The sequence below is a fragment of the Propithecus coquereli genome, unplaced genomic scaffold, assembly GCF_000956105.1.
Source record: "Propithecus coquereli isolate 6110/MARCELLA unplaced genomic scaffold, Pcoq_1.0 Scaffold62, whole genome shotgun sequence".
NCBI lineage: Eukaryota > Metazoa > Chordata > Mammalia > Primates > Indriidae > Propithecus > Propithecus coquereli.
This window is the reverse complement of record NW_012152174.1, coordinates 4,371,847-4,385,989: the sequence shown is the minus strand read 5'-3', so window position 1 is coordinate 4,385,989 and position 14,143 is coordinate 4,371,847. Positions and strand designations below refer to the sequence as shown.

The 14,143-nt window shown below is 41.1% G+C and overlaps 1 protein-coding gene across 1 annotated transcript; it reads left to right on the top strand.

Moving 5' to 3' along the window:
• The first annotated feature begins 1,605 nt into the window (after positions 1-1,605).
• On the top strand, positions 1,606-13,578 carry CDO1 (cysteine dioxygenase type 1). Its single transcript, XM_012659539.1, has 5 exons — positions 1,606-2,011; positions 5,091-5,168; positions 7,099-7,253; positions 11,727-11,896; positions 12,862-13,578. Exons 1-5 carry the CDS (start codon positions 1,842-1,844, stop codon positions 12,889-12,891), a joined length of 603 nt encoding a protein of 200 aa, XP_012514993.1. The 5' UTR covers positions 1,606-1,841; the 3' UTR covers positions 12,892-13,578.
• Positions 13,579-14,143: the final 565 nt, after the last annotated feature.

The window sequence follows — 14,143 nt, the reverse complement described above, 5'->3', positions numbered from 1 at the left end:
AGCATTTGAGGTGCTAAAAAGTTGTTAGAAATTTCACTCAGCATATAAAATAAGGGAAATGTGCTAGGCATCAACGCAGAGATGATAATAAAATCAGAGATGATAATGAAATCGTGTGGGGAAATGGAGTCGAGAGAAGAGAAAGACAATAAAAACGTGAACATGACTATCTTAGGAAAGATCCTTGAGGTCTTTAAAGGTCAAGAAGAGGAGTCAAAGGAAGTAGAAAATGAATTGTAAGAAAAATTTAGAAGTGTTGTCCACTGAAATGCAGAGAAGATAGATTAAGCTTGTATTTTATTTTCATTCCAAATATTCATGGATTAGACTAGCTGAAAAGTAATTAAGAGACTCAATAAGAAATACTGACAAGAATAAAAAATAATTTTAAGTAAATAACGAAAAGTGTACAAGTTACTCTTTCCCAAAATACTTTGTTAATTAGCCACCTCCCAGCAACACACACCACAAAGGTTGGCTTCTGGAGTGCTTTTTACCTGTATCCCTTTTTGAACAATGGTGATTGAGCTGTTTTTCCTTTTTAACAACATTGTTAGAATATTTATAACGTAGTAAGTTTAACCAGGGATGTTTACGATTGTATGTGCATAAATAAATTTCATTATATAGGAGGTGGTGGCCCATAGTCTAGGAAAAACAGACTAGTCTTCCAGAAGTCTAGGCCTTTAATAAGCTGGAATCCAGATTACTCCCTTCCGTCCATTTATAAAGAGACAGAAGGTATCTGTACTCGTATTCCATTGGTCTTTCTCGCTTTTCTTATTTAAACCATACAGTAATTTGTGTTGTTCCCAAAGCTTGCTAGGTGCTGTGTACAACACAGCAATGTGTTTCCTTAATGTATGTACCAGGCGGCTCCTTCGAGCACACGGCTAAGATTGAAGGATTCAAATCATCTAATCAGAACCTTTTAAATTCCTGCGTTAGGAGCCGCCTCCCTCTCAGAAGAAGCCCCCTTTTTACTACCAGTGGAAGCATCAGTTTCTTTGCCCTGGAAATTTTTAAGGAAATGTTTGATTTTAAAATCAATGAGTCTAGAATACCTAGCCTTCCATCGTTTCATTTTGTCCAAATGTACCTACGGTACACTACATTAAAAAATTATTTTTTAACTTCGACTGATTTTCACCTAGTCTGGGGCATACTACGGACGGTTTCGTTCGACAAAGCAGTCGCTCTCTAGGCTTGGAGTGGAATCCACCCTCAATCTTCGCAGGCTCCTCACGACCCCTCAACGCTATTTGGAAGGAAGAATCCCTCTCCTCCCCTCTTCTTTCCCTTCCTTCCTTTGTGTCCCCCTAACCTTCTCCTCCTGATCCTGGCGCGGGGAGAAGGGTCGGGACCAACAGGCGCCGTTCAGGTGGGTGAGAGATTGCACAGAGCCCACCGCGAGCGCGGACGCCGGATAAAACGGGACTCCCGGGAAGGCTCAGAGCGCACAGCACCCCGGGGCTCCGCGCGTCGGTCTCGTCCGCGCCTTCTCCCCGCCTCTGTTGCCTTTCTCTGGTCGCTGTCCTCCTCGCTCCACCCCACGAAGATGGTTGGTACATTCCCGCTCCAAGCGCTTAAAAAGGGCCGGGACGGTAAACCCCGCAGATTTCGTTTTGATTTGCGCACGCAGTGTTCCTTTGGCAAGCTCGGATTCACCGCGCTGTCAGGGGGTGGGTCTCTAAATATCTTCGCGAGGGTTTCCTGGCGTTTCAGCAGGCGCGTGTCCGGGTGTGTGTGCAGCTGTCTAGCCGGCAGCTGGGCTGCTGGGCCCCCAGCTCCTCCGCTCGCTCGGCTCCTCCACCGCAGCCCGGCAGGGAGACGCGCGCGGCATGGAGCAGACCGAGGTGCTAAAGCCGCGAACCCTGGCTGATCTCATCCGCATCCTGCACCAGCTCTTCGCCAGAGACGAAATCAACGTGGAGGAAGTGCAAGCCGTCATGGAAGCCTACGAGAGCGACCCCGCCGAGTGGGCCATGTACGCCAAGTTCGATCAGTACAGGTGGGCGCGCTCTATCCTTAAAGCTAAGCGGTGCCCACTCTCCCAGTGGGAGGAGGAGCGGGCGTGGGGGGCACATACGTGGGGGTCTGGCTCGGGGGAGCCCAGGCCTCTCAGTGCGCCCGCCGAGCCCCCTCCCATCGCCCACTCACCCCATCGCCGCGGGCCACGGGGCTGGCGCTACGCGCTTCGTGCTTTGCTGCCGCAACGCGGGCGGAAGGTGGTTCCTACTGTCCTTGCTGGCCCTCGGCAGGAGACAGCCGACTGGCGCCGGGAAGGGAGGCCACCGCGCGGCTGCGAGGTTTTCTAGCCTCTCCTCGCCCGCAAACTCTTCTGCTTCCAAAACACGACTCCTGCCCGCGGCCTGGGGAGCAATGCCCTCTCCTCTCGAGCCGTCGTTAACCCGGGACGCGGAGGTGCGGGGAGACCGCACTCGGGTTCCGACCCGCTAGGCACCTTGAGGAACCGACGGGCGGGACAAGTGGAGGGTGCTCCCGGCAGGGAACTACTTGAGCCATCGGAGAAAGGTGACGGTGAAGGACACGATTCCCACGATTCCCAGTTCTCCATCACTACGCCTTCGGTCACCTGCAGCCAGGCACCCTCCAACAGGCATTTTTACTCATGTACAATAGGGTCCTGGGATGGTCAGCAGCCACTATTCAATTTCTGCTGTCCCCTCTCTAAACCAGTTCAACCTTGCCGACTGCGGGCTCATTCAAATCCACTGTCAGGTTTCACAAATTAACGACCGACCGCTGCTGTTTCAGCCCCCGAACGATCTGGTTTCTCTTATCTGTGGTTCTGAGGATTGGAATGTAAACTGAAGGCCCTTGCTTCCCAGACCTGCTTGGGTGCGGTGTCCTGGTGGACTGGCTCCCTACAATCCTCTGGGACCAGAGGTAAAACTTAATCAATCATCCCGAAAGGTGAGAGGTTCGCTCTTTCCAAAAGGCAGCCAGCACTTCGGTCTGTATGGTTTGTTGGGTTGACGGCTGGGAGAGCGGGATAGCTGAAAGAAAAGAATAAGGAAAGAATTGTTTTCCTTGGGAGCAGTTTCTATTAGTCACCTCTTAACAAGCAGGGGGTTTGGTAAAGTGTTGTTGGCAAGGGCTGGTTCAACTGTATTTTAGGATTTGAAATAGAAAAGCGAAGCCCACTTAGGATCCCATTTTCATTTGCAAGTAGCTTTAGGAAATTTCTTTGGTTCCTGTCAACGCAGTTCATGGTAAAGCTCTTCTGTAGCTGTCAATAAAGGTATCAGAGAGTCTGATTTTTAAATCTTTATGCATTTGCTCCAGGTAATCGAGGGCTTGTTGTGGGCCAGGTACTGTTCCAATCACTTTACATATATGAATTAGGTACCATTCTTATCTCAGTTTTGCAGGTGAGGAATAGTAGTAGGCAGTGAAGAAGTTAGATAACCTGCACAAGGTCTTACTTCTATCAAGTAGCAGCTTCAGGGTTCAAATTAGCATTGTTGTTCCAGAGCCCACACTCTAAATCACTACTAAACTTCCTCCAGACACAGGACACTCTAATAGTTTTTTCTGGCTAGATAAATTATTGGCCAAGTGAAATTAATTAATCAGGATGGGCTGTAACAGCTCTTAATCTTTGGAACGAGCATATTTCCAGGGGCGTTAAATTAGTCTTGAGTGACAAACTATAAACCTTTCAAAATGCATCCAATTAGATTGATTGATCTTTTGGTAGGTGTCTGAGGCACAGCTCCGTAAGATAATGGCGTAGTTCTCTGAGTTGGGCAGTTAGGAGGGAGAAGGGAGAGCAGAAATGAATTCTATAGTATTTTTTTGCATAGAATATATGCCCAGTGCTGTGAAAACTTCTGATCTCTCACCCTTGGGAGGACCAGTGCAGAAGAACCAAGACAGAATATATTCTAGTGTGGGCCAGCCAGTAAATTTTCTAGAAGCCCCAGGGAAGCAAGAGAGATTAACCTAAGTCTTGTGGAGGGAGATGGTACAGGAACCCAGTTTACTATGAATTTAAGGTTGTGTGCACAGCCCCTTGCTAGGTCATAAAGAGCTCCAAAGTAAGGAAGACAAAGCTCTTGCTAAGCAATTCCCTCAAGGATCAAGCTCTGCAAGCACCTGGGGAAGGAAAGGGGAGGATCCAGTTAGGACAGGACAGAAGGGGCATGCAGGACACTGAGTAAATTGATGACCAAGGGACAAATACTACCAAGAAACTGGAATAAAGACTCCTTTCCTGAAAAATGACAGTCTAGATGAATACCATAATTGTCGAGCTTTGCTAATTACCTGTCAATAGCACCCCTTGAACCAATAGAAACTTTAAAGTTGTTCCTCCCTACCCACCATGGTTATGGTGGTTGGTTGGGGCTTTTTTGTTGTTGAGGGGTGTGTGCGTGTGCGTGTGCGTGTGTGTGTGTGTGTGTGTGTGTGTGTGTGTGTGTTTCCCTTAAACACTGGTTTCTCCTAATTATAATAGGTTTACAACGTTCTTTACTTTCCTAATGTAATGTCCTTTGTTCTGATAGTTAGGTCAACCTTCACCCTATTTGTGGAGAACTTTTCATTGTGAGCACTTTTGAATGTAGTTTGTGTCTGGACTTAACTAGGGAGAATTCTAGAAGAGCTATTTAATGAAAGCTTGTTTCTCAAGTCCTGGTTTAACTACAGGGAAAGAGGGGGGAAAAAAACTACCCAAAACAATAGCAACATTCTTGCCTGGAGCAAAAATGTGCTTTGCAAAAGCTTTCTTTGAGAAACTTACTCTTTTTATCAGCCTGAGGCTGTCAAATGGCTTCCCCGCGCCCCCCCCCCCGCCCCCCCCGTTATCTTTCCTATATCATGTGTTAAAACTGAGTAGCTACCTCTGTAAATGCAGTGATTCAAAATACAGAAATGTCCAAAATGAGCTGTGGAAAAAAATATTTTTCATTTGTGCTGAATTTCTAATTAGAAAACCGCATTTAAAGTTGCTTAGAGGTAGAAATATGAACATTTGTGAATGAATTGTACTTTGTGACACACTATTATTACCAGTGCTTATTTCAGCAACTCAATTCAAACTTCTGAATGCATTCTTTTCTTAGGTATACCAGAAATCTTGTGGATCAAGGAAATGGAAAATTTAATCTAATGATTCTATGTTGGGGTGAAGGACATGGCAGGTAATTCAGCTGTTCATTCATATTTATTAGAGCATCTTTTCTAGCATATGCAGCTAGCATATGCAGCCTGGCCACAGGTCTTACAAGTACTGACAGATCTCATTTTATAATTATTTGCAATGTCCCCAATCCCAGTAAACTCCTCAAGGGAATTAGCATAGGGGTATGTTCAGGTACACATCATGTGTATTAAAACCAGTCCCCAAAATGAGTAGTAAATCAAAGGAGGTAAGTAACCACCTTAACTCAACCTCATTCTTAATTTTCTGTGGAGTCAAACTTTATATGGAATTGTTCTTAAACTTGATCTTTGAGGAATGTAAACAATTGTGGGAGCAAAGATCAAAGTGTGGAGATTTAGAGCTAGAAAAAAGCATTGCACAAATTCAGAAAATTTCTTTCTATTTCAAGTTCATTCTAGATAATTCTTTTTTTACCTAGAAGGCAACTTAAACTAATACTGATTCTTTGAAACTTGGTTCCTTAACTTGTCTTTAGTTTGTACGTTTGCCAGTCTTATTATCAATTGAGAATTATTATCCTTTAAAACAGATCATTCTCAATCTTTGAGAATGGTAAAAACAACAATCCAGACCAATTTTTTTTTTTATATGGGAGAAAGGAAACAGAAATTCACAAGGCTTTATAAAGCTAGATCTATAAAGTACATTTGTTAACTCATATTGAATGAAGTTGTTTCTATTCATTCTTAATATTTTTGAAATTAGATTATGTCAGAAGTTGGACTAGGTTCTATGGATTTAGGAAACAAGTTCTTCTTAAGTTGCACATATAGGTTTATAGAATTCAACATAGGAAATACTAAAAATGTATAAAGATTCATGTATTTTAATCAACCCTACAGCTACTACTACTTTATATATTAAATACTATTTACAGCTAGGCACAGTGGCTCACACCTGTAATCCAGCACTTTTGAAGGCCAAGGTGGGAGGACTGCTTGAGGCCAGGAGTTTGAGACCAGCCTGGGCAATATAGCGAGACCCTGTCTCTACAAAAAATTTAAAAATTAGCTGGGCATTGTGGCACATGCTGTAGTCCCAGCTATCCAGGAGGCTAAGGCAGGAGGATCACTTGAGTCTAGGAGTTAGAGGCTGCAGCGAGCTATGATCATGCCACTGCACTCCAGCCTGGGTGACAGAGCTAGCCCTGTCTGTAAAAAAAATATATATACATACACACACACACACACACACACACACACACACACACACACATACACATACACATACACACACAAACATACACACACGCTATTTACTCTAAGATTACATAAATTCTTTCTTTCCTCACATCCGATTTACTTTTTATTCCCCAGCAATACTGGGAAGTAATCACAGGTAGGGTGCTCTAAATCTACAAAATGTTAATATTATATATACAGTATAACAGTAACACATATATGCATGCCTCCTCCACCCCTCCAAAGAAGAAAAGAAAAAAAGCCTTGGGAAAAAACACTAAATGTTAAGTGATCTTCTCAGTGTGGTGCCATTATTATAGATGATTATCCTTTCTAAAATTTCTCCATTGTACTTTCATAATCAAATCCTAGCCCAGCTTAAATGAGTTATTAAAAGCTATATTTTGGGAAGGTAAAATGTTGCTGGTTTTGTGTTTCTGTTATCAAAGTAGTATTACAACAAGGTTGAAAAAACTGTTCTTTTGTAGGGGTATGCATCATAACTACCCTTCATATGAGTTGATATGGATGATATGTTATTTTATTACTTTGCCTTGAACAATGTTGAATTATAAATTGGTGACATTTTAAAAATCCAGCAAAAATGGATTTGGCCTGGGAGATGTGCTGTTGACAGTGTGCAGGTGTCAGCTCTCGGCTAACTGTTGCTGTGGGTCTGGGTACCAGACCATCTACTGAGTTCATTTGTCATTTGTGTATACATAGCAGTATTCATGATCACACCGACTCCCACTGCTTTCTGAAGATGCTACAGGGAAATCTAAAGGAAACATTATTTGCCTGGCCTGACAAAAAGTCCAATGAAATGATCAAGAAGTCTGAAAGAATCTTGAGGGACAACCAATGTGCCTATATCAATGGTAATATCTTATCCTTTTTCTAAGGGCAGGTGGGAAAAACTTTGAACTCTTAATATTGGTTACTTATATATCATGGAGTCATGGTTAAAAATACTTGGGAAATGACCTCTAAACACAGTGGGTTTTGTTTTTTAAGGCTTTGTACCTGGGTTGGAGTCATTTATTAAAAACGTGTGCATGCAGATTAGTGTCCACTGAAAAGTTATTTGCCTGCCAAGACTTAAGACAGTTAAAATCGAATATGAATTTACATAAGTAAAGTCTTTCAACAAAAAAGATCAAGTTGGAAACATGAGTCTTGTGTTAGAAAATATAATGAAATGTTCTGGAAGTGATTAAGAATGCCAGCTAGTCCCTGTTTTTCTAAAATGCATATAGCATTCCTAAAAGAGTATCCTCTGGGGAAATTCTGCAAGACACATTATTGGACAGTGGTTTAGAGATATCTTACCAAGAATTCATTCTTTTTCCTGAGCAGTGATTAACTTCTGTATTTCTAAAAAAATATAGTAACTTTCCAAAAAGCTCATTAAAACTTATATGGGACAGATAATCTTTTATTCCCATTTATAGATGAGGTTGCCAACACATAGGAAGATTAAATAACTTGTCCAAGGTCACTCAGCTTTTAAGTTGCAACCAGGATTTGAACCTAAGCAGTTTGATTCCAAAACCCATGCTTTTCATCAGAATGCTATCCCCACTTATAAAGTATTATAGAGATCTATTTATTTTTTTTGGCAAAGCAGTTCATTCTCCATATATATAAAAGTCCAGTATTGGCCTAAATTTGTTAGGTAATTAGAAGTGCAAGAAACTTACAAAGTTCAGATTGTGTGGGAAGATTCCTACCCCCACCCCTTCACATAACACAAGAGTATTAGTTTCCTATGTGGCAGAAAACTGTTACTCATTTACTCAAATATTTTAAGGTTGCTATATTTAAGGCACACCAGTTTTCCAAGAACAAGTTTGTGGCTTGTACCATTCACAATAAGGCCAAAAGCCTTTCAGAATAAATTACTTGCAGCTGGAGTCAGAGTCGTTGTGAAAGTAGACTGAATCTTGAAGAATAGGTAAGCTTTTTCTAGGATCTCCACTGCCAAAGCCCATGGAATCCAAACAGGTAAGGAAGTGATACAGACCAGGGATGAGGCCGTGGTGAGGACCGGGATGAACTGGAGAGTGCAAGACACACGGAGGGGGCAGCAGTAGCCACCCAGCTCCAGCAAGATTGTCCTGACTCCTTTTTCCATAGAAGTTAGAAATTCTGGTTTTTATGTGAAATTGTGACAGTCAATAAAATATTAGGTGGGATATGCTAAATGTTTCTGTAGATTAATCACCCAAATAACTTAAAGAGCACGATTCTTAACCTCTGATTTTAACAGATGACAGAAGTAGGGGCTTAGGGGAGAGGTGCGTAGTGATCTGAGGAGGGATGTTTTAAGTACAAGGAAGAACATGAGTGAAGTCACGATCGTAGAAACTCTTCAGAAATTGGAAGGAGGAATGAAGGAGGAAGAATGGGCTTGGACAAGGGAGCAGCAGAAGAGTAAAGCTGGGCCTCCAAGACCAGCTTAAAGTAAGGGACTTCACTGATAGAGTTGTACTAGAAATATATTGATTGATTTGGTAGCAGCGTGCAATACAGAGTGGCGGAGAGGGGAGAATTGGGGCAAGGAGCCCAAGTTTCCTATTGTAATGGGCATAAGGGTGACAGGGCCTGGACCTAACTGCCCTCCATAAATATCACCGAGAAAATTTCGGTACTACTGTGACCAGGGTCACACCATGGGGTACACCATGAACATAAAGGAAAAGGAGACAAAGATCAAAATGTAATGATAATGCTGGAGTGTTGACAATAGGGACATCTCTAAAGGATAGGTAATTTGTCTTTGCAAAGTTTTTGCTTGCACGAGTGTCCAGCACGCACTGGATGGTGTATGCACTTCCGGTGTTGAACCCTTGTTCAAAATTGTGCTTAAGCCAGTGTATTATGAAGGCAATAAGCTATAGGATTGAAGAGTTTGCAGGTCTGAGAATTAGGCCCCATTTTTAGAAATAAGGAAAACTGAAGATCCTAGAAGTTGTACTTGTTCAAATGTAGCCTAGCTAGTCACTCTGGGGGTAGAACCTAAATCTTCTGTTCTTCATCATGAGCACTCGTGGAGCTAGATCATAAAGAAGAAAGCGTAAAGCCACATTGAGTACCTACATTAATTACACTGAATCTCTTCCTTGATCCTTCAAACTCTCTTTTCACTGTATAAATTTTTCTCAGTGTATTTTTAAAATATTGAGTATATTGTCCTTTTTAAAAAATCTTCTTGAAGACATCTGTCCTGGGGCCATTTGACTGCTTCAGTACAGACTGGATGATCTCTAGGCCAGGGCTCAGCTGGCATCCTGAGGTTCCCTTTGTATCATCCCAGGCTTTCCCTTCGCGCTCTCCCACGGTTGGACCCCATTTCCTGATCTCATGTTTTCTTCACGCCTTGGTTCATGCCCTTGTTTTGGTGGAGCGTGTCCTCCAATGGCTCTATGAGAAAGATTAATGGAAGGTAAATTTTTGAGACCTCATATATCTAAAAATCTCTGTATTCAACTCTTAAAACTTAAATGATAATTTACCTGGATATCGCTTCTGACCTGGCAAACATCTTCCCTTGGAACTGTGAAGGTAATCTCTTTGTCTTGGTTCCCAGTGTTCTTGTCAAAAACCTGGTGCTTCTGATTCTTGAATCTTTCTCTGAAACCTATTTGTTCTTTCTGGAAACTTTTGAGATCTTCTCTTTTGGTGCCTTCTCTCTGTCCCCACTATTCTGAAATTCACAGTGATGTATCTTGTTTGATGACCCGTTCATTGTGCTGGGTACTCATTGGGTTCTTTCAATCTGGAAATTCGTGTCCTTCAATTCAAGAAAATATTCTCAAGTTATTTCTTTGGGTTTTTTTCCTGCTCTGTTTCTGAAACTCATATTGTGTAGAACCTCCTCAACTAGTTCTGAGTTTTTTTTCTGTCTTTCCTATTGTTTATCTCCATCCTTTCGTTCTTTGACTCTTCCTCAGCTTCTTCTGTGAACCCTTCTATTCAGTTTTCTATTTCTAAAAGTTCTTTTTATTTTGTGGTCCCTTTTATGTATTTTCTCTTATCCCTCTGAGGACATCGATGATAGATTTGTTTAAGTCTTCTCCCGAGTAGTCGCTGTTCCCAGTTGCTTTTCTCCATCTTCTCTGGCCTCTTGTTTCCTGTTAGAGGCTTTGCTCAGATATCTGGTGGCCTTGGCTATCTATGTGCTAATATTTAAAAACCAAGGACAAAAAAGTTAATGGGTAGCTCTGAACACATGAATGGGGCTTATCCACTGGATTTCACTCTGCGATAATCTGGCAGAGCCTTTTCCTTGAGGAACTCCCAGTGATAATATCTTTAGGGCCTTTTCTTAAGCTAATCAGATTCTCTGAGAAGCTGCTTCCCATCTCTTGTCTGAGAAAAAAAAATCCTGTTGGGTAGCATTCTGGCAGCTAGGTAGTGACTAAGGCAGGGATTTTACCATTCAATATGTGGATTTTTGTTTAATTCACCTTTTTTTTCACCTGGTGTCCACCAGTCCCAAGTTGATCTGTTGTACTCTTACTAGAGACTGCATCTCAGTCTTCTTCTGGGAGGAAGAATTGGTGAAAGGGATTGATACGCTACTTACATATGCTTTCAACCAGTTCCGGTATTTTTAGACCCCTCTTCACCGTCATTTCCAAAAGTACATGGTGCTGCCAATTCCTGAGCTCTTTGGATTTTCAAGATATGAATTAGGTTATTTCTTGGCTTTCCCCGCAGATGGCCTAGAATTTAGCTTTCTCTGTGTAAAGCCATCCACCTAACTTTCAAGCTTTCAGATTTTTATTAATGTTTTGCTTTTTAAAATTTTCTTTGTATGTTGCTATCTTTTATTCTTTTACTGCAATTGGGGCAGATTTTCCAGAAGGAACAGAGGGCTAATGCATACATGTCGCTTACTACCTGTTAACGGAAGTTCAAGCCGGACACAGTGGCTCACACCTGTAGTCCTAGCTACTCAGGAGACTGAGACAAGAGGATCACTTGAGGCTCAGAGCTCAAGATCAGTCTGGGCAACATAACAAGACCCCATCTCTCTAAAAAGAATACCAAAAAAAAGAAAAATTAGCCAGGCCTTTGTGGTTCCAGTCTGTAGTCCCAGCTACTGAGGAGGCTGAGGTGGGAGGTTCACTTGAGCCTAGAACTTTGAGACCAACCTGGGCAATATAGCAAGACTCTGTCTCTAGAAAAAGAATGAACAAAAATTTTAAAAATAGGAATTCAGTAAGTTAATTTCTATTAATTCCATATGTATCACAATTGATTTGTGATTTTAGGTGATTAACAAAAATTTTGCCTACAGCTATCACCTAGGTTCCTTCATGTATTCTTCCCTCTTGGATATTTAGATTCCATTGGCTTACATCGAGTAGAAAACACCAGCCATACAGAACCTGCCGTGAGCCTTCACTTGTACAGTCCACCATTTGATACGTGCCATGCCTTTGATCAAAGAACAGGGCATAAAAATAAAGTTACCATGACATTCCATAGCGAATTTGGAATCAGAACTCCATTTGTAAGTACAATTTCTCTCTCCTACATTTAAATGCTTTGTGAGTTGGCACCATTACAGTGTAGGCATTGCTTTTTGTTATTCTGAATATTATTTGAATATCTTAAGTTTTAATATTCTGGAAGAATGAGATGAACCTTAACTCAGGGGAAAGACCCAATATATCTTAATTCTTTTCTTTAATTGTGGAAACTATATTTTCAGTTTATTACAAAATACCATTAAATTAGATACAAAGAATTATTTATTGAGAAACTTCAAAATGTATGTTCAATCCTAAAGAAAATGTTTTCTCTTCATTTATTTGGGAAATAAGAGTGAAAACTATATTATTTGCTATAACTGCTATTGCTGTGACTTACTGTTCCTAGGGCTAATTTGCTGGGACAACCCAAATAAGTTGCATTATTAACCTTTATAAAGTTGAGATCCTAGTCTGGTGGTATAACGAAAGAAAACTATCTTATTTGCCAAGTTTGCTTTTCCTTTTTGAGTTGTGCTGCTATTTAGACCACGAATAATTAAGAATAGACTATACTAACATGTTCCTTCTTGAGGAACAAGAATTTCGTCCTAAAAATAATGCAACCAGCACTAATGTGGTAGGGCAGTCTTTACCTCTGGTGAAATAAATGGGTCTTTTAGAGGAATGGTCTCTATTTAGTCATTGGAATGTCCATGAATAGCCAACGCATGAAAACAGACTGAAAACAATCCTCATGAATCCTATGAAAGCAAGCCTTTGAGAGAAGCTGGGGCAGAATTTTCAAGTCACTGCCCTGCTTCTTCTTTGTCTTCCATATTCCAGACCCTAAGAGATGTTCTTATCGCAGGAACGAAACAGCAAGGCTCCATTCCCATACCTGAGTTTTCATACACTGCTGGAAAAGCAGGGCTACTTAGAACAAGCTGAAATGTCTTTCATAAAGATTCATACATAGGGTTTTTGTTTTTTTTCTCTCTTACAGACAACTTCAGGTTCACTGGAGAACAACTAAGGAGCACCAAATCCTGAGATTGTACTTTAAGGTCTGCTGTACGTTTGCCTTGGTCAGGAAGCTCACCCACCACTTGCTGTCCAGTAATACACTTCAGTAAGCCAATACGTAGATCTACTGTAAGGCAGATGCTAATTATAAGGCATTAAGTAAGCAAATAGTGTCCTGAGCTACTGCAGAAGAAAAATCCCATTGAAGAAAAAAGTATTGTGATTTTTAAAAGCCAAATTAAGTGCTCTCCTAGTTCTATCCTCTAATTCCATTGAAACCATACTTGGAGTGTCAATAAGGGTTTTTGTAGCTTTTGGAAACACTCTGGTCTCTGACCACGTTTAGCAAGTAAAACCAAGAAACCACAAACATCAAATGCCTGCTTTGTTACCTGAAGGACTAAATGTAGTTGTCTTTAATATACTTTGTATGTCCTTAATATTCAAAGAGAATTTTTTCAAATCTGTGGAATTTATTTTTTCAGTCTGATTTTACAGATTCCTTTTCTATGAATAATAGATAGAGGAACTTAAGGCACTTTGCCATTTAGTAATGAAATAAAGAGCAGAAGATTTAGAAAAGTACAGGTTCCCAAACCTACGACAAACCAAAACAAACTCATGTCCATGGTCATAGTGACAGATTTTGTACTGCTATCAAAATTGTCAGATTTAATAAAACTGGATTTGAACACAATTCAAAGTTTTCTTTCTTGATTAACATGATAAAAAATTTCACATAAATCGTAGTTTCTTAGATTTAAATAGGTTAACAAAAGCACTGAAAAATGCTTTTATGATGTCAGAATATGAGAGGGCCAAAAATATGCATTCAGAAGCAACTTGCCTTTTTGGGCTTCATGTGTGTTCGTTAATTGGCCAGAGATACCAGCCTGAGGACCTCTGGCTCTAATGTAGCTCATTGACATGATCAAATCTGCCTGAAAATTGTGTTTGTATCTGTGTGTGTTTAAATGTGAGTTTTTTTTCAACATTTGAAAACTAGGGATTTCATAGAAAGTGAGGATTTCTAGCTTATTGAAAATTTGAATTATCTAGAGTGCTGGGTCTGCATTGCATTTTCATTGTCATCTGCTAGCTAGGCTAGGATCTGCCCCTGAAGTGCGGCCATCCCTTCAACCTACTGCAGTCCCCAGCTCACTCGTTTCCATTATTTGTTTCCTGCAAAGTCCACCTAAGTATCTGAATTTGCTGCTCCTGCCTTAGGCAATTTTCTTAGGAATATTTATCATAATCTTAGA

Excerpts from the sequence above, each read along its gene's own strand:
- CDO1 (XM_012659539.1), top strand. The coding sequence starts at position 1,842 with ATGGAGCAGACCGAGGTGCTAAAGCCGCGAACCCTGGCTGATCTCATC. Across the intron at positions 5,169-7,098 it reads TGGGGTGAAGGACATGGCAG|CAGTATTCATGATCACACCG; the intron begins GTAATTCAGCTG and ends GTGTATACATAG. Across the intron at positions 11,897-12,861 it reads TTGGAATCAGAACTCCATTT|ACAACTTCAGGTTCACTGGA; the intron begins GTAAGTACAATT and ends TCTCTCTTACAG.